This window comes from Haplochromis burtoni, unplaced genomic scaffold, assembly GCF_018398535.1.
Source record: "Haplochromis burtoni strain Fernald_Lab_line unplaced genomic scaffold, NCSU_Asbu1 Contig_67, whole genome shotgun sequence".
In the NCBI taxonomy this organism is placed as follows: Eukaryota; Metazoa; Chordata; class Actinopteri; order Cichliformes; family Cichlidae; genus Haplochromis; species Haplochromis burtoni.
Window position 1 is genome coordinate 111,658 of NW_024582428.1, and position 17,260 is coordinate 128,917.

General features: G+C 40.8%; 2 protein-coding genes across 2 annotated transcripts in view; one reads left to right on the forward strand and one right to left on the reverse strand.

Moving 5' to 3' along the window:
• ctdsp1 (CTD (carboxy-terminal domain, RNA polymerase II, polypeptide A) small phosphatase 1) overlaps positions 1-11,291 on the forward strand; it is an 18,036-nt gene extending 6,745 nt beyond the window's left edge. Inside the window, exons 2-7 of the mRNA XM_042221438.1 lie at positions 5,600-5,748; positions 5,834-5,935; positions 6,424-6,480; positions 7,106-7,198; positions 8,112-8,297; positions 8,631-11,291. Of these exons, the coding sequence (XP_042077372.1) occupies positions 5,600-5,748; positions 5,834-5,935; positions 6,424-6,480; positions 7,106-7,198; positions 8,112-8,297; positions 8,631-8,759 (716 nt within the window). The 3' untranslated portion in view covers positions 8,760-11,291. The remainder of the gene's footprint in view (positions 1-5,599; positions 5,749-5,833; positions 5,936-6,423; positions 6,481-7,105; positions 7,199-8,111; positions 8,298-8,630) is intronic.
• Positions 11,292-11,719: 428 nt separating this feature from the next.
• obsl1a (obscurin like cytoskeletal adaptor 1a) overlaps positions 11,720-17,260 on the reverse strand; it is a 19,632-nt gene continuing 14,091 nt past the window's right edge. Inside the window, exons 16-25 of the mRNA XM_005937308.3 lie at positions 16,558-16,824; positions 16,214-16,483; positions 15,834-16,100; positions 14,200-14,466; positions 13,994-14,106; positions 13,708-13,861; positions 13,378-13,539; positions 12,941-13,045; positions 12,575-12,841; positions 11,720-12,497 (exon numbers count right to left, since the gene is read on the reverse strand). Of these exons, the coding sequence (XP_005937370.1) occupies positions 12,223-12,497; positions 12,575-12,841; positions 12,941-13,045; positions 13,378-13,539; positions 13,708-13,861; positions 13,994-14,106; positions 14,200-14,466; positions 15,834-16,100; positions 16,214-16,483; positions 16,558-16,824 (2,147 nt within the window). The 3' untranslated portion in view covers positions 11,720-12,222. The remainder of the gene's footprint in view (positions 12,498-12,574; positions 12,842-12,940; positions 13,046-13,377; positions 13,540-13,707; positions 13,862-13,993; positions 14,107-14,199; positions 14,467-15,833; positions 16,101-16,213; positions 16,484-16,557; positions 16,825-17,260) is intronic.

Here is a 17,260-nt window from a genome sequence, read left to right on the forward strand (position 1 = left end):
ATCATGTCGCGATATTATCGCAAATGCGATATATCGTTCAGCCCTAGTTTGAATCCACAAATTGAGTTGGAGGGTATTGCAGAGGAGTAATAAAAGAGGCGTGAGAGATGGACAACAGAGGTTTGTGTGTTGGTAACACAGTCACGTCTGGACAGAGAGAGAAAGGGAGTATGGTGCATAAAGGGACAGAAACCAAGCCTAATGTGAGACAGAAGAGTGAGGAGCAGAGCTAATCAGAGGTTTACAAGACCGGGAGAAACCCGCACTGGGAGCCTGGGCTTGACGAGCATTCATGAGAGCAGAAATAATTTCAGTAACTCGAATAAAGTTTTGTGGTTGGCGAGCAAATTTATTTTTTATTTATTTATTTATTTTTCTCCCCCCCTGTTGGAATGATGTTAAACTTGGTGGGCAGATCTTTTGGCACAAAGACTGATCCCAAGCACTGTTGTGGGTTTATGATATATGTTTTGCATATCAACGACCGGCTCACTAATTGGCTTCAGAAACTGCAGCTAAACCACTCTCCATAAATATAATGCTTCCAATAAAATAAATCGAACACCCCAGGAAACATTATTTCACATTTATTCACCCAGTCTGTTAGCAGGTAATGAAAGTAAAGCAAATGAATGGAAAAATAAGTGAAATGGATTATTATTATTATTATTATTATTATTATTATTATTATTATTATTATTATTATTATTATTATTATTATTATTATTGGTATTTGGGCATATGGGTATTATTGAAAATATGAGGTCAGGTTGTAGTATGTGTTTGTTTTTTGTGCCACACCCCGAGAAGCTGAATATGCGACATATACTGTAGAACTTTATACAGTTGTATTGAATAAATAACATGGGTAACATAAGTCATGTTACAGAAGACTGTCTGAAGACTATCATTTCTTTGGTAAAAAGTTCTGCTGCACAAATGTATAGGAAAATTTAAAATAAATATCCTGAAATAAAAGAACACAACCACAGCTGACACATCAACTTAGTTATGGCCCATCTACGCTCCAAGGGAGGGACAAAGGCACACGAAGAGCAGTGAGTCTTCTGTGTCAGATGTGCGACTTCACCACAAATCCCATGTGGTAGTAAAGTATGACACAGCTGTTCAGCTGTCTCACAACACTTCGCGTGAAGCTGGTAAAGTGCTGTGTAAGACTATGAGCTGCATGCTCTGATCTCAGATAATGAGGTCAGAGCATAAACCTTGTAATCACAGGAAGTTCGTTGTCACAAACTCCGCCCACCTCCTGTTTTAAACCTTTTGTATGTTAGTTGCAGCCAATCAGAAGATGGTTTCCTTAAATTGGTAAGACCCTTTAGTATTTAGTAATTATCTGCTTTTCAAAGTGTTGTTTTTTTTTTAATATAATTTTTTAAATTACTTTTCAACTAAATGATCACAGCAGTGCTTTAGCTAGAAATTATTTTCATAATTGCAATTACCACAATTAGTGTTCAAAGTTTCTCATGAGTCTTTCACACATGCTATTTGGAAGGCTAAAACAAACTGCTTTACATGTGTTAGATGTTTGATATTTAAATGTTAAAAATTAAAAATGTCATTTAAAAACCATAAGAAATCATTTTCAGTATGATCAGAGGGGCACCTCAATGTCAACCACATATTTAATTTGTGGGATATTTATAATTAGAGCTATTTTGTAACTTTGTAATATGTTTGTTACTGTTCTTTCTGTCTTGGAATCAGAATCAGAATCAGAATACTTTATTGATCCCTGGGGGAAATTATTTTTTGTTACAGTGCTCCATTTTAAACCAACATTAAGACAAGACAGACAATACACTAACTAAGAATAGTACAATATATACATATATACACATACATACTTCACTCATAAATAAATAGTTGGAAAAGAAACATGTGTAGTTGTAGCAGCAAACAGTGTGTTAAGTGGATGCGTTGTACAGGGAGATGGCCACAGGCAGGAATGATTTCCTGTGTCGTTCAGTGGTGCTTTTCGGTAATCTCAGTCTCTCACTGAACGTGCTCCTGTGACTGACCAGCATGTCATGGAGTGGGTGGGAGGTGTTATCCAACATAGTCTTTATCTTGGACAGCATCCGCCTCTCCGACACCACCTTGAGGGTGTCAAGCTCCATCCCCACAACATTACTGGCCTTACGGATTAGTTTATTAAGTCTGTTGGCATCTGCGACCCTCAGCCTGCTCCCCCAGCATGCAACAGCATAGAGGATCGCACTGGCCACAACAGACTCATAGAAAATGGAGCAACTGTGACCACATTTACTCTGGGATTAATGAGGATTGTGATTTACTTATAATTTATTTGAAGCCGGTGTTGGTACCTGTAAATGAAATCTAAACAGCCGCACAGCAAACCCATTACAGGAATGAGTTTTGAATACCTGTTGAGCTTCCAGGTACAAAGTGTTCGTTTGCTACACGATGATTGACAATAAGGCTGCCAGCTTTGGTTAATAATCAGTTTCTTGGGAACATCTGGAGGGTTTGTTTTGTGAACAGAAAAACTCAAACACTGCTTAAAGTCCTGCTTTTGTGCTTATTTTGCAAAGTAGTAGTTAAAGTGATTTTTATGTAGCTTCCATTTGGGTTTAGAATTTATAAAAATGCTTGTCGCTTGATGTACGTGATTAATGAACCTGAAGTTCAGGTCTTTCATTGCCTGAGTGGTTAGTTTGCATTTTATACATACCAAGCAAACGAAAAGTTTTGAATTGCGTCATTTTGGTATTGAGTAAATATTGTTTACAGATTGCCTGCAGTGGTTGTTTGTATTATTAATTAATTTGTTCTGGTTGCCACACATCACTCAATAATTAACCTGATGTGCTTAAAAAAACTTGTCTCTTTGGCACCATCGCTTCACGTGGTGTTAAAGTGGTGAATTTTCATTGGTGGGGCTCGAGTCGTGTTTTTCTGCTGACATCAGAGAAGCAGTTACGCAAGAGGTCCGGTCAGGCACGTGTCTCCAGGACGGCCTGTGCACATGACAGTATGAGGAAAGTTGCTGGATGTCCTTTGTACTGTTTTTATACAATCACTGACTAGATGGGGGTCATGAGTTAGGAAGTGCTGTATGCAAGTAGAGTATTTCAGGTATTTCAACACAGGAAGTGTGTCAAATTAAATTTACATTTAAAAAAAAAAAAAATTTGGTCATTTACGAGGCAAAATTTTTGGGGTAGCTACGAGTTGAAATGAACAAACACAGCTATTTTAGTAAAAAATGATATGGGACTGATCATTTACCAGCTTAGATGGTGTGGTAAAGTTTTCAGTGTGTGTGTGATTATGGAAAACTGTGGTCTTGGAGATACTTAAGCCATTTCCACACACGCACTGCAGCCCTGAAGTTTTCCAGACATTACCCAATGGACGTGTATGCAAGTACACATGTCTGACACAGTTGGATATTAAACCTTCTTTAACCTTCCAGACCGCTGGTGCAAAAATCATGTGATGTCAGATTGTGTTGATTTGCACCAATGTGAGAATAAAGCAGGTAATGGCAGGCTGAGGAAATTTATAACCAGTCCTGGGCTTCATGCATGCTTGATTGAGACAGCACCCTCGACTAACTGTAGTGTGAACACGTCTGATGCAAATCATCTCCCGCTGTGTGCTAAATTTGGGAAAGGGCATTTTCATACGTGAAAACTGCGACACTTTGCCATGAAAGACCGCTGTGTACTTTGGCAAGGCTTTGCATATTTGTGGGTACATTTTGTCAACAGTAGTAATAGTGAAAGATGGTCTTGAGAACTTCACAAGTGTTTAGTGTAATTGAAGGTTTGAAGGCAGTTGTGGTCAGAGTAATTACCAAATTATTACATGAGTATTACACTAACCATTGAGGTTGCAGCTGTTGCGATCAGAGTGTGAGATGGCTCTTTCTGCAGTCCTGTTTTTCAAAAATCATACTGGTCAAGAGGTAAAAATGAAATATATATATATTTTACTTGTTTTTGTTTTGGCATTCACATTTTTACTATGTCATGGAAGAAACATAAAATGCTATATAGTTGATCTTTATATTTATGTATAGTAAAAATGTGCAAATCTCTTTAAATTGTGAGGTTTTATGCATCAGGCCATAATAAAAATAATCTGGTACTTGGCGTGTCTTTAAAATGAGGTAAACGCAACAACTGTTACACTGTCACTATTTTAGTTACAAAATGATGCCAAAATGCTGAATCAGCATGTTTTAAAAACTAAGAACAGCCCTACTGCTTCCATAGGAAGATAACTAGCAGCCAGGTGCTGCTAATCAATGCACTTTAATAACTGATCATTAGTAGACGTGAGCATCTCTACAAAAAGACATTGCTGGTCTGGAGCATTCAGGTGTGTTAACTAAATACCAAGTAGGAAAGACAACATGACTGATCTTAGAGAAGCAGAGGTGCTCCCTATCAATGTGAGAAGGGTTATAAGTTTGAAGCCTATTATTCTATAGTGAGAAAGATTATTTACAAGTGGAAAAACATTCCAGATCCCTGCCAATCTTCACAGGAGATGAAGAAAATTCACCCGGTTTGTCAGATGTTGCAACACAAAGAGATATTGCAAAAAACCCAAGAGCTACATCTCAGACTCATTAGACCTCAATTAGCATGTTAAAGTTCATGGCTTGTTTGAAAGCGCTGCAGGAGAGCGCTTATTCTGTTTTAGGAGACTGTGGCAGCACGTGTTAGGGTTTGCAAAGTTGTAACTGAGCAAACCACAAGACTTCTAGAACAGTGTTTTGGACAGACTAGACCAAAATCTTTTGCTGTAATGCACAGCATCATGTTTGGAGAAAACCAAACGCAGCATATCTGCACAAACACTCCAACTGAAGCACGGTGGTGGACGTGTGATGATTTGTGCTTGCTTTGCAGCCACAGGACCTGAACACATCAGTCATTGGTGAACAGAGGAGTTCACGGTCGATTCAAAGTATTCTAGAGACAGATGTGACACATCTGTCTGACAGCTAAAACTTTGGCCAACAGCCATGCAAAAGGACAATGATCCAATCACATCAGAAAATCTGCAACAGAATGGCTGACTCAACCTGATGTAAGGCCTCACCACAGCAGGATTTCAGAGAGCCATGCATAAATAAATGCCCACAAATTTCAATGAATAGAAGCAACATTGTAAAGAAGAGTAGGCCAACATTCCTACATGACCACGCAAGACACAGCTGAAGTCATACAGAAACCCATTAGTGCTGAAAGTGGTTCTACAAACTACTGAATCATGGGGTGTGCTTGGTTTTTGTTTTTTTTTTCTTTTAAAACACACTGCTTCTGCATTTTGGCTTAGTCCTTACTACATGGTAAAACCTAAGTAGTTTTATGTCTTAGTGTATTACTTTGTTCGATTGTTTGATCAGACTTGAAGACTTTAAGTAAATGTCTGTTTTGTGCCCGTGTGTTCAAAGCATACCGATAATGATGATAAAGCTATTCCCATGCACCTCTTAATATTAAGAGTTTTTCCTAAAAGCCAAGCTGTTAAAGATCCTGTATGTTGTAATTACTGTAAGCTCGACAATTTCTTGATCTATCATCTTCTTCTGCAGGTTCCTCTCCCTCTCTGTCTTCCAAGAAACCCAGGAGTGGAGGCCTCTTCTCCAGCCTTTTCTGCTGCCTGTGCCGGGACCAGCCTGAGCCGCCACCAGTCAACAACAACGCCCCTCTCTTGGTAGAAGAGAATGGAACAGTGTCCAAGGTGTGTTTTCTCTGTTGCCCTGGCTCAATTTTTATTTGTGTACTTTTGCAGTCAGCTCATTATTTTGTGGTTTCTCTTTTTGAAGATCCAGGCGAAACCACTGCTGCCTCCAGTGAAGTCAAAAGACTCCGGAAAGATCTGTGTGGTTATAGATCTGGATGAGACCTTAGTTCACAGCTCTTTTAAGGTAAGGCGGGGGAATGATAACACGCTGTAGACTGAGTTATACAAGCAATTATGTTCAACTTCAACATTTGCAAGCGTGTTCTTTAATTTCCTGCTGCAGGAACTAAAGGATGTGTGTGTTCAGAGAGGCTTTACAGCACTTAGCTGTCCCCTGCGATCACATTACATCATTATTTAGTTACGTTTAGAACACAACAGTCCAAGATCTGCACTTTTCCCTCCATCTGGTTGCTGTTGGCTCTGGCAGTGACATTTTTGTCGTGGCTGGCAAATGCCAAACTCAAACACAGTCACTCCTGCATCTGCGCACACACTGACTGTCTCAACCTGTCTGTCTAGAAACAACACTAAGTCAGTCAGTTCATGTTTTAGCATGTAAAAGGCAAAGTCCAGTGTCTGTATGTGTTTGTTTGTTTTGTTTTTTAAGTCTTTATTTTGGTTTAATAAGTATCTCCCCCCCCCCTTTTTTTTTTTTTTTTTTTTGGTTAGCCTGTGAACAACGCAGATTTCATCATTCCTGTGGAAATCGACGGAACAATACACCAGGTAATGCTAGCGTCATCAGAAATATTCATATTGTCATGCACTGTGCTCATGCCTCATTGTCATTTTGTCATTTCGGTTGTGTGACAGCACTTCTCTTGAGCGCATTTTGCTGAGTATAGAAGGTGATGTCAGCGTTTAAGGGATTTGAGGACGGCTGCTTGGAGTCCGATGACACACGATGGGTCTGGGCCTGATTCAAGTAATCCAGGATAGGTTTGTTCAGACAAGCACAGCCTATTCCGGATGACTTGGTTCAGGAACGCTGCCCTGAGCTGCCAACACAGCAGCAAGGAGGAAAAAAAAAAAAAGATGGAGGAAGAGCTTTAAGGAGCCCAGTGCTTGTCTTTTTGTGAGCTACAACTGCATCTTTCTCATTTAGCTTCAGTTTGGCTTGAATGTCTGCTACTAACTCCTTGGAAGTAAATAAGATGTTCTGCAAAAATGTAACATCTGTCCATTAGAAGAAGTCTCCAGTCATGAGCTGCATGTTGAGTTTCTCCCCCTTTTTTTAAAATAACATTCACTTGAAACATCCTCGGGCAGTTGGAATTTGTAGAAACATGTTACATTTTGAGTGTATGGCGTGTGTGCATGATGCTGATTTAAGGATTCCTGCATCTTCCAGGTGTATGTCCTGAAGCGGCCCCATGTTGACGAGTTTCTGAAGAGGATGGGGGAGCTGTTCGAATGTGTCCTCTTCACTGCCAGTTTAGCTAAGGTGAGAAACCACCTCATCGCAGCCAGCTGTGCTGATTATTAATGTATGGTTGGCTGATTCCCTGCAGTTGACAGCAATAAACTCAGAGGGAGCAGAGAAAAGCTGGATGTATTCAGGGAAGTTGGCTGTGAACAGTTTAATATTTTGGATCCTTTAAAATAGACTTGGGGCGTTATGAGAGAAATGAGAAGAGGTCATTTGAGCTGCTTCCTTATCTCCCGAGGGATAACACAGCAGGGGGAACCGCGTGTTTGATTTGGCACAGATTTCATACCGGATGCTCTTCCCGATGTAGCCTTCCCATTTTTCCGTGCTCTGAGACTTGCACTAGGCGCACACTACCTTGTGAACCCCCCCCCCCCCCCCCCCGAGGCTGGGTTTGTCTCGCTGGTCTCAACCAGGGTCTTCATGTGTGAGACCCGTTAGTAAAAAAAAACCTTATTCTGATTGCGTTGGTTGCTAGCAGATTGCTGCAGTTGTCCATAGTTTGCATGGAAGACGGCAACTTGGCTGCAAACACTCTTGTTAATCATCAAGGTAGTATAACTTGGAGGTGCAGCCCAAACTGAAAAGATTTGCCTTCAAAGTAAAACCTGATAAGCCAAAACTTGTAAACTATGGGCGACTGGCAATCTGCTCATAACCCAAGCAATTATAAGGTTTTCAGTGCAGGACTCTGATTGGCAGTTGCTGTTATTGATTTCACAGCAACCATTTTATTTTTATTGTTTCCCCTAGTGGCCAGTGGTTATCAGGCAGTCTCATACCAGTCTCTAGGTCTGTGTGAATGTGTTAACCATGACACTGTGATGGTGGCAGTAAAAACTAATACTATAAACTGATACTAACAACGGAAATCTCAGCTGTATCTACATAAAGATTTTGCTTTAAATTGAGCGTGCTTCTCCATCAGTATGCAGACCCAGTCTCCGATCTCCTGGACAAGTGGGGTGCTTTCCGCTGCCGCCTTTTCCGGGAGTCTTGCGTCTTTCATCGAGGGAATTATGTCAAGGATCTGAGTCGCCTGGGTCGTGACCTCAACAAAGTGATTATTGTGGATAACTCCCCTGCCTCCTACATCTTCCATCCTGACAATGCAGTAAGTCTTCTGGACAGCACTTAGGATCGTTCACCTGCTTAAGCAAGTTTCTTTACAAGTTATAATCCAAAGGGATTCATGATTTTTTTTTTTTTTTTTTTTTGGGCGGGGGGGGTATTTCCCAATTTTGTAACTGTATTAAAACAAGTATTGCACTTTTATTGAAAGATGTAGTTTGGGGGACACTAAGCCCAATTTCAGTGTCCCACTCTTACTTGATTTATTGTTTAAATAAAAAAAGGCATCAAAGTAAATAAGATGAATAAGAAATTAGATTTCTAACTATATTTGTTGAATCTCCACAACGATATTGATGCTTATGTTTTTGTTCAGGTGCCTGTGGCCTCTTGGTTCGATGACATGTCCGACACAGAGCTGCTGGACCTCATCCCGTTCTTTGAGAGGCTGAGCAAAGTCGATAACGTCTACACAGTCCTCAAGCAACAAGGGACCTCAAGCTAACTTCGTTTGACTTTTTCATCTCAGCTCTGAACAAACCGGCGTACAAAAAAGCAAAAAAAAAATTAAAATTCCCCCAGAAACGCCGCACCAGCCAGGCTCCAGCTGTCACTGCCCACCAGAACACAGACTGCTTCACAGCCGCCAGAGCCATCAAAGCAACCGTCCCACACACCAAACTAAGATCACCATGGGAGAGCCTTTGGTGACTTTTTGACGGCATCGACACTGCCACCTCCTGGTCAGACAGCAAACTGTCTGCAAGTTGCCTTCCAAGAACCAGCTGATGTGAGTGAATGGACGAGAGGATGAATGAATGTTTAATGGCCTTTCTGCAGCCCCACTGGACTTTCAGTAGAGTAAACAAAGAAGAGGTCTGTAGTCACGATTCCTCTGGACCTGGGTACTGGACTTAGACTTCTCATGGATGTGATTTGGCAGCCTGATTGCACAAGACTTGCAGGAAGTTTCAGAAAGGTTTACGCTTCTTGATCTGTTGGATTGTTGAAAGGGCAGGTCGGAGGTATACGTACTGTAGATGTCTTTTAAGCATTTTGGTCAAGCGTTATGTTCTTCACAGCCTAATTTTATCACACTATCTGTCTCCAGTCAAAGGCATGTGATCCTCAGTTGTCATATTTTTAGAGCTTTTAGAGTGACGTGGTCAGATTTTTAATAGTCATGAGTTATCAGTGTTATGAATGAATCTGATTTTTAAAAGGTTTCTTTTTTAAACTCAGCTGGCATTGCAAGCTCAGACACTATTACAAGTTGTTAAATGAATGAATAAAGTGATCGGACCACTTTAAAAGTAATCTAATCCCTTTTACCGCAGATTAAATTTATATGCTAAGCCCATCTTAAAAGATGAACCACGTGGGCACGATTTTAAGTATTTTTACTGTCTGTGCAGCAGGTAAAGGAAATCAGTCAGATTCAGAGCACTGACTCGGGTCGTGACTGCGTTATTTTATCAGAAACCTCACACTAATCTTTAAGTATCCATCTGCACTCGAAAGTGACAGAGCAGCTGTTAATGGATCTGGTAGATGTTAGCCTCTTGTTTTAAAGCCACACACAAACCTGAATTTGTCTTCTGTGTATTTACAGACTGTAATTGGATGGTTAAAAGAAAGTTTTGTGATGTTAAAAAGAAAAGACACCGGTGGATTTGTCATGATCTTCAAAGTACTTTTTCCTTTTTAAATTGTCTTTTAAGCGGTACACAGAGGCTGGAAACTATTTCTAAATTTGTGTCATGAAATAGGTTTTGAGGAGGGGGGGGGCTGCCGCGAGTATCCCAGTATATGGGAGGGCACATCTTTGAAAACAAAGTGTTTAATATAGCGCAGGTTTTAAAGGAGCTATCCACCCCAAAACGACTTAAACACTACAATAAACTGCTGTTAGTGATGCCTCATACTGGCTGTTTCCTTATGTTTTAAACCTGGCAGAGATCTGATAGTGTGCAGGCTTTTGTGATGTTTTTGGAAGCATTGAAAAGCCAGTGCAGCTACAGCAGATCTAAAGCTAAGTCTTTAAATGTCTGTTTTATTTTATTTTTTCCCCTTTTTTCTTTTACACAAAACTGCAGAATTTTTTGTATTTCTGCCTGCAGATAAAAACCTAGCAGGGTGCCACAGCTTGATGCTAGTCCGCTCATCAAAGTTACTAAGTGCATGCTGGGAATTGTAGGACTCACTGATTTTCGCAGTTTATCAGCAGTAACAAAGAGTGGAAAGTGTGAGATTATTTTGGGGTGGAGTCTTCCTTTTTTCTTGTGCACGTCTGTGTTGTGTATCTGTATTGTATTCTGCCCGCTCAGTTTTAAGGAGCAACGCAGTTTCTAACGGGCCTTGCAGATTGGTGCGATCGCCCTAGTTTGCGTTGACAATGTGTTGACACTGCTGAATGAATGTGGCGGATTTGACTTGGCAGCCTCGATGGCAGGCTTGTGACGTGACTTCGCCTAGATGAGGAAGGGGTGATTAAATCTACCACCTTAAGAGCTATTATTACTTTTTAAAAAATGTTTAACAAATTATTGTCAATCAAGATTAGCCTGTTTCATTTCTAAATAATTAACTGATTTTTACTGCTGCCTTCTATTATTTTTTATTTTTTTCCCCAAGAGTCATCTTCTTATAGAATATTTACAGTAGGTTTTCCAAAACGGGAAGACATTGCTCTTGCTGTTTTCTTACAGGACCTGGCCTCGCGTACAAGGAGGGAGAGAGGATTCAGAAACACCAGCAAATAACTAAAGAGATAGTATCTTACCATTGGAGGCACATAACAGGTTTAAAACAGTGTTTTCATGAAAGCCATCATCAAATTACTGATGCCGCGTGTGTTTTGGAATTCATTGGCAAAGACGAGTATTTATAGGAACGCTGAGTCATCTTGTTAATGGATTACATGTAAAACAGGTTGTGTCACTATGGGGGCCCATTCACTGATACTGTACTTCTTACACATTCAGTAGATATGTATATGTTGTTTTTGCACAGTAATAAAGCAAACGAATTTCATTAATATATGGAATATTCATGTTACTGTACTCATGATTCAATAGCTGTAACTTTTTTTTTTTTCTTTTTTGTGACCTTTATTTTATCATACCAAATTCTGTATGGACTGTATGTAATAATGCCCCCCATAAATGCTTAAGGAAACATGGTCTAAGGTGCTGTTCTGTTTTTGGGGGGAAAAAAACAACACAAGCGGTACATTTTCAAGCCTGAGGAGGTGGGTTTGTTACATTTAGTCAGACAAACAAAAAAAAAGCCAGATGTTAAGAGAGGGGGGAGGGGGCAACAAAGACCTGACACCGGACCTGAGGGATGCATCTGAACCTTCAGCTGATCATCTACTGTTCCCTGAAGCCTCATCAGAAATCTCAGTGGAAAGGTGGCTGTCAAGCTTTTTTTTTTTTTTTTTTTTTTTTAAAAAACAAAAACGAAGGAAAACTCAGAAAAGGCTGTGCAGGGCTGCAATTGACCTTGATAAACAAAGAGATGGCTCAACATTTATTTAAAAAAAACAAACAAACAGACATCCACATAGCCAGCGGTTGCCATCTAGAACTGCTCGGATCAAGTAAAACATTTTTTTCCTTAAAAGCATTTTCATTCTGGTGCTTCCAAGAATTTTTCAAATACACAAGTATTTTCCACCCAAAATAATCTCCACACATTTAGCTTCTCTGAAGTTATGAGAAGGCTTTAAAATCCAACAGATGTTTCCATGGAGCAATTTTTAAATGGGTTTTATTTGGGAGCTTTTTATTGAAATAAAAGTTACTGTGACGTAAACAGCAAATAAATATGATCTACAATGTTAAAAAAAAAAAGTATAGTCTAATTTAAGAGTTTTAGTGGCAATTTCCACAGGGTTTTTTTGGGGGGTTTTTTCCACTTCATTTTCTCAGGTGTTACTTTGGTTCCACAATCATACTACATTTCAATCATCCTGTTACGTTGAGCGTGGCGCTGCTCTTCGCCTTTCCCATAGTAAACTTCACCGTGCCGCTCATGTCCACGCTGGTGCTCTTCAGGATGAGTTTGTGGACTGTCCCATGGTTTTCCAGGCGGACAGAGGGCCCCGGTTTAAGGTTCTCTCCATTCAAAGTCCAAACCGGAGGCTTATTTATGGCGACGGATAACTCACACTGGAAAGTCGCTGGCTCTCCCTCCATCACTTCCATGTCCTCTAGCTCTTTCACCATCACAAGAGCCTGGGCTGGAGCAACACAGAACAAATCAGTTTGACAAAAATGTATTTAGGGTGTTCGACTTTAGCTTTCTGCCCCAACTTACCTTCCACCATCAGTTTGGCTTTGGAGGTGTGCTCTCCGACCTCAATGCTGTAGGTGCCCTCATCCTCCACAGACACCTGCTGAATCACCAGTTTGTGGGAGCAGCCATCAGCCAGGATTTCCAGTCGGTCTGAGGAAACCAGTTCCTCCCTGCCTTTGTACCAGGTAGCGCTGCAGTGAGGCGAGGAGACGGTGCATTCAAGGATCACACGATGTTTCTCCAGAGCTGTTCTGTCTCGCAAGGGCTTTACAATAGAAACTGGAAGTTCTGAAACAAGAGGAAATTCAACATATAGATGATTTTAAGTCACTGATATGTCCAAGAAAAAGGCCAGTAAAATATTCTGAAGATAAAGAATTAACTTACCCTCTACCTCAAGGTAGGCAGTAGATTCAACATCCCTGGCTACAAAGCGGATTTCTCCAGCATCTTCAGCTTTAATGTTACACATCAGCAGGAAGTGTTTGGTCCCTGGAAGAGAGCAACAATTCTCAGACTTGCCAACAGTGTACAAGTGGTCTTTTGCTCTTTCCAAGGTCGTGCCACCACCAGAGGTACCGCTAAAACTACAAATAGAGAAATTTAAATCCTTCTCCTCTCCAAACGAGGTTTGAGGGTTTTTCCACGGATGGTGATGCCATTTTCTGGAGAACTGATTGGTCAGTAGGCAGTGATTTCATACCTATTGATCTCCAATCTGAAACTTAACCTGCTCTGGAGCAGATTATGGTATTTTACTCTTGTATTATTTATGATTTTATGATTGGTTTCTAAGTCTCATAAAAATGTCTGCCTTCTCTGACCTTCAGTGCGGATCTTGATGGAGCTGGTTGGTCGGATCCTGTGGCCGTCTTTGTACCACTCCCCTGTCACGTCCTCCAGAGAAACATCACACATGAAGACGGCATTCTGGTCCTCCTGGATGTAAAGATCCTCCAAATCCTGCACTATCTCCAGCTTATGCTCTGCAAGTTAGTTAAAGACGGCAAAAAGATCAGATGGCAAAAGAAGAAAAAGTTATTTTCCTTAAAACCACTAGATGGAGGTATTGTATAAGCTTTACTCCAGCTACTCACTGGCTCCAGTTGGTTCAAAATGAGTTGTGTTAAGCCAGTATCTGATCAGAGGCTTACCATAAACCTCCAGCGAACAGGACGTTTTGATTTCCCCTGTGTCGCATGTGTAGGTGCCAGAATCTGCTCGGGAGCACTGCAGGATTTGACAGAACCTCTTACGACCCATTGAGTAGATCCGACAGTTTTTCCCCGGCTTTAGCTCCGAACCGTCCTGAGTCATAGAAAAAAAAAAAAGTCAAAGGCATTCTTTATTCATTATATCATTCTTAAAACTGTCACCTTGCTGGTATAATAAGACAAAATAAGGGCAAGATTACTGAGAGTATTTACTGGTTGATTTTACCTTAAACCATCTGACTTCAACATTTTGTCGGGAGAATTCACACTCCAGGGTGACAGGAAATTCCTCCTCCACACGGGCATCAGCCAGTGGTTTCAAGATGGACACTGGTGTTTCTGTCAGTTTAGTAAGTCCAGTCAATCAGTCAGTGAACTACTTGATGAAGGTGTAAAAAGTGAAACCAGTGAGCTTCACGGGCTTGTATTTACCTTTGACTGTGAGCCTCGCTGTGGTGCGCACTCCTTCAGCTGAGAAGACGATGGTGCCTGTGTCCTCCAGAGTAAGGTTGGACAAGGTGAGGCCGTGAACTCGTCCATTGGTGCTCACCCTACATTGATTGTTTGGCTTGACCCGAATGCCGTCCTTTTGCCAGCTGCCCTCCACATCTGTGTGTGACAGCTCCACCACAAAGGAGGCAGTCTCTCGTTCAAAGGTTTCTTGGTCAGTCAGACCTTTGCGGATGGCGATTTTACGGGCTGCACAAGAGTAGATTAGTGAAAGCGGTGAGAGGTGAGAGGATACCATCATTATCAAAGTATAAATCGAATAAATATCTATTAAATCATTGAAAAAATTATTTTAAAAAACTGAGAGAATTCTTTTTTTTGCAAACTGTATTTTGCTGATATGCATTTGAAAGCCAAGATTGTGTTTCAAGGACAACTGAAGGTTGTGCAAATATAGACAGAGCTCAGTTTATCATGTTACAAAAACACTAGCAGGAGCAGTCCACTGTCACTGTGTCACTCTTGTACACGGCTGAATAACAGTATGGCTGTGTTTCAAAAACCTTTTCACACTTACAGGTCTGGCTCGGCTATTCTTACTACTTCTTTACACTCTGACATGCTGTGAAAAACACCTTCAGTGTGTACTGTTCTTTAGGCCCGAACTCATCTGTGTCAGAAGAGATACCAATCACAAAGTCACATGGTACGCTGGCTTCTGAAATGTCTTGTTTTATAGTCTTCAGAGCCGAGTAAGTACTGGAAGTATCTGGCTAGTGTTCTTTCTGCCTCCTTTTATCTTATTTATTCACACAGCAGTTAGGTTTGAACAGTGAAATCCAGACACAATAAGCAATTTTAGGAAAAGTTCATTTCTTCACTCACTATTTATAAAATAAACAAAAAGGCTTGTTGCATTTCAAATCAACATGAGCTTTCTCCAAAATGCTTCTTATCGTCTTAAGTTGTTTGGACATATATTATATGATTGCTGCATATTTTTGGCTTTATATACTTTTCTATATGTGCTTTTCTGAAAAGTGGTAAGGTGTTTTTTTTCTTTTTGCATGTTTTAAATCCTGAAAACTTCACTGGTGTCTCTTCCCATAAAAATGAATTAGGATCTGTAATTTGAGACAGATACGAGATAAGAGCATCAGCCTGTTAAAATATGAAAAAACAAAAACAAATTAAATCAAATTAACACACACTAATAAAAAAACACTTCACAGAAAAAACAACAGTTTCTAGATGTATATAGTTATAGCATTAAAAAAAATACAAATTAAACATAATTAACGCAAAAATTAAGAAAATGCTTTTTTCATTCAATATTTTTACTCGTGCTTTGAGCAAATATGATGAGTTCAACTAAAAAGAATCAAAATATCATAAAATGGTGCAGAAAAATCTGAAGTTTCCAAATCTAATCTAACCATTTTGAAGCCCAGTCTAGCTATGATTTTGAGACCCAATGCCCTGGATGAGTTTGATAAAATATATCTCAGATTAAAGTATACTAAGAGGGATTGAAACCTGAGATCAATAGTTCGGTAGAAACCCTAACCCTAATGACACAACTGCATTATCAGCATTATCTGCTGCAGTTCACTTACGTTCTACATTGAGTTTGACCTGCGTCCGGTCATGCAGAGTCTCGCACCGGTAAGTCCCCCTGTCCGACAGAGTCAGGTTGTGGATGGTGAGACTGCGTTTGCAGCCGTTCTGGGCCAGCGTGTGTCGGGGACCAGACTGGATAACCACCCCCTGCCTCATCCACTGGACCTCACCGGCCTCCAGGCTAATCTCTGCCTCCAAGGTGGCATCACCAAACTCCTCTGCCATAACAGCTTCCATTTTCTTAGTAAACATGACCTGAGCCTCTTAACATTACAAGAGTCAGAAAAAAATGATCAACTGCTGATCATCTGATGATCACAGATAGAAGATAGATGGATGGATTTTAATCTCTTTTAACCTTGACGATTGGCCTTACCCTGAACTTTGAGGCTGGCTTTGCTCATTTGTCCTTCAGCTTCTGCTGTAATTTTTGAGCAGTCCAGCATCTGGCACTTTTTAATCACCAAGGTGTGGCACAGGCCATTGTGGGTTGCCTGGAAACGATCACCCAGAGTGATAGGCTCATTGTCCATGAGCCAGACCAGCTGGACATCCTCTGGGGAAACCACACACTTAAAGGTTGCATCTTCTCCTTCCAGCACTGTAGTGTTGTGGAGTTCAGTGAGGAACTCAATGACTCGGGGCACTGAAAAGACAAAAGTTATGAAGCTGCTACCTCATTGAAAAGAGGAGAGGAACTCTATTTCAATGCATACTTACTTTCTACCCTCAGTTTTGCAACAGTCCGGTCATCTCTGGACTCACAGGTATACTCGCCAGCATCCTCTCGAGATAGACGATGAATGGTCAAGCTTCTTTCGACTCCATCTGCCCTAATGGAGAATCTCCTGTTTGGGACCACTTCTACTCCATTCCTTAACCACTGGACGTCCGCTTTTGGCTTGCACACCTCACACCGAAGGGTCACCATACCATCAGCGTGGGCCACAGTGTCTCTAAGCGGCTTTGTGAACTTAATTCTCATTTCTGTAATACAGAAAATCAAAGTTGATATGAAGATAGGCCAGACTGAGGCTTTCTACACTCAACAAAAATATAAACGCAACACCTTTGTTACTGCTCCCATTCCCCATGGGATGGACGTAGAGACCTAAAATTCATTCCAGATACACAATATAACCATCCCTCCCAAACAGTGGTCACAAATCAGTCCAAATGTGTGGTAGTGGGCACATCTGCTATATTGAGATAATCTATCCCACCTCAGAGGTGTGCCACATCACGATGCTGATCTGACATCATGAGTAGTGCACAGGTGTACCTCAGACTGCCCACAACAAAAGGCCACCCTGGAATGTGCAGTTTTATCTCACAGCAAAATGCCACAGATGCCACAAGCAATGAGGGAGCGTGCAATTGGCATGCTGACAGCAGGAATGTCAACCAGATCTGTCACCCGTGC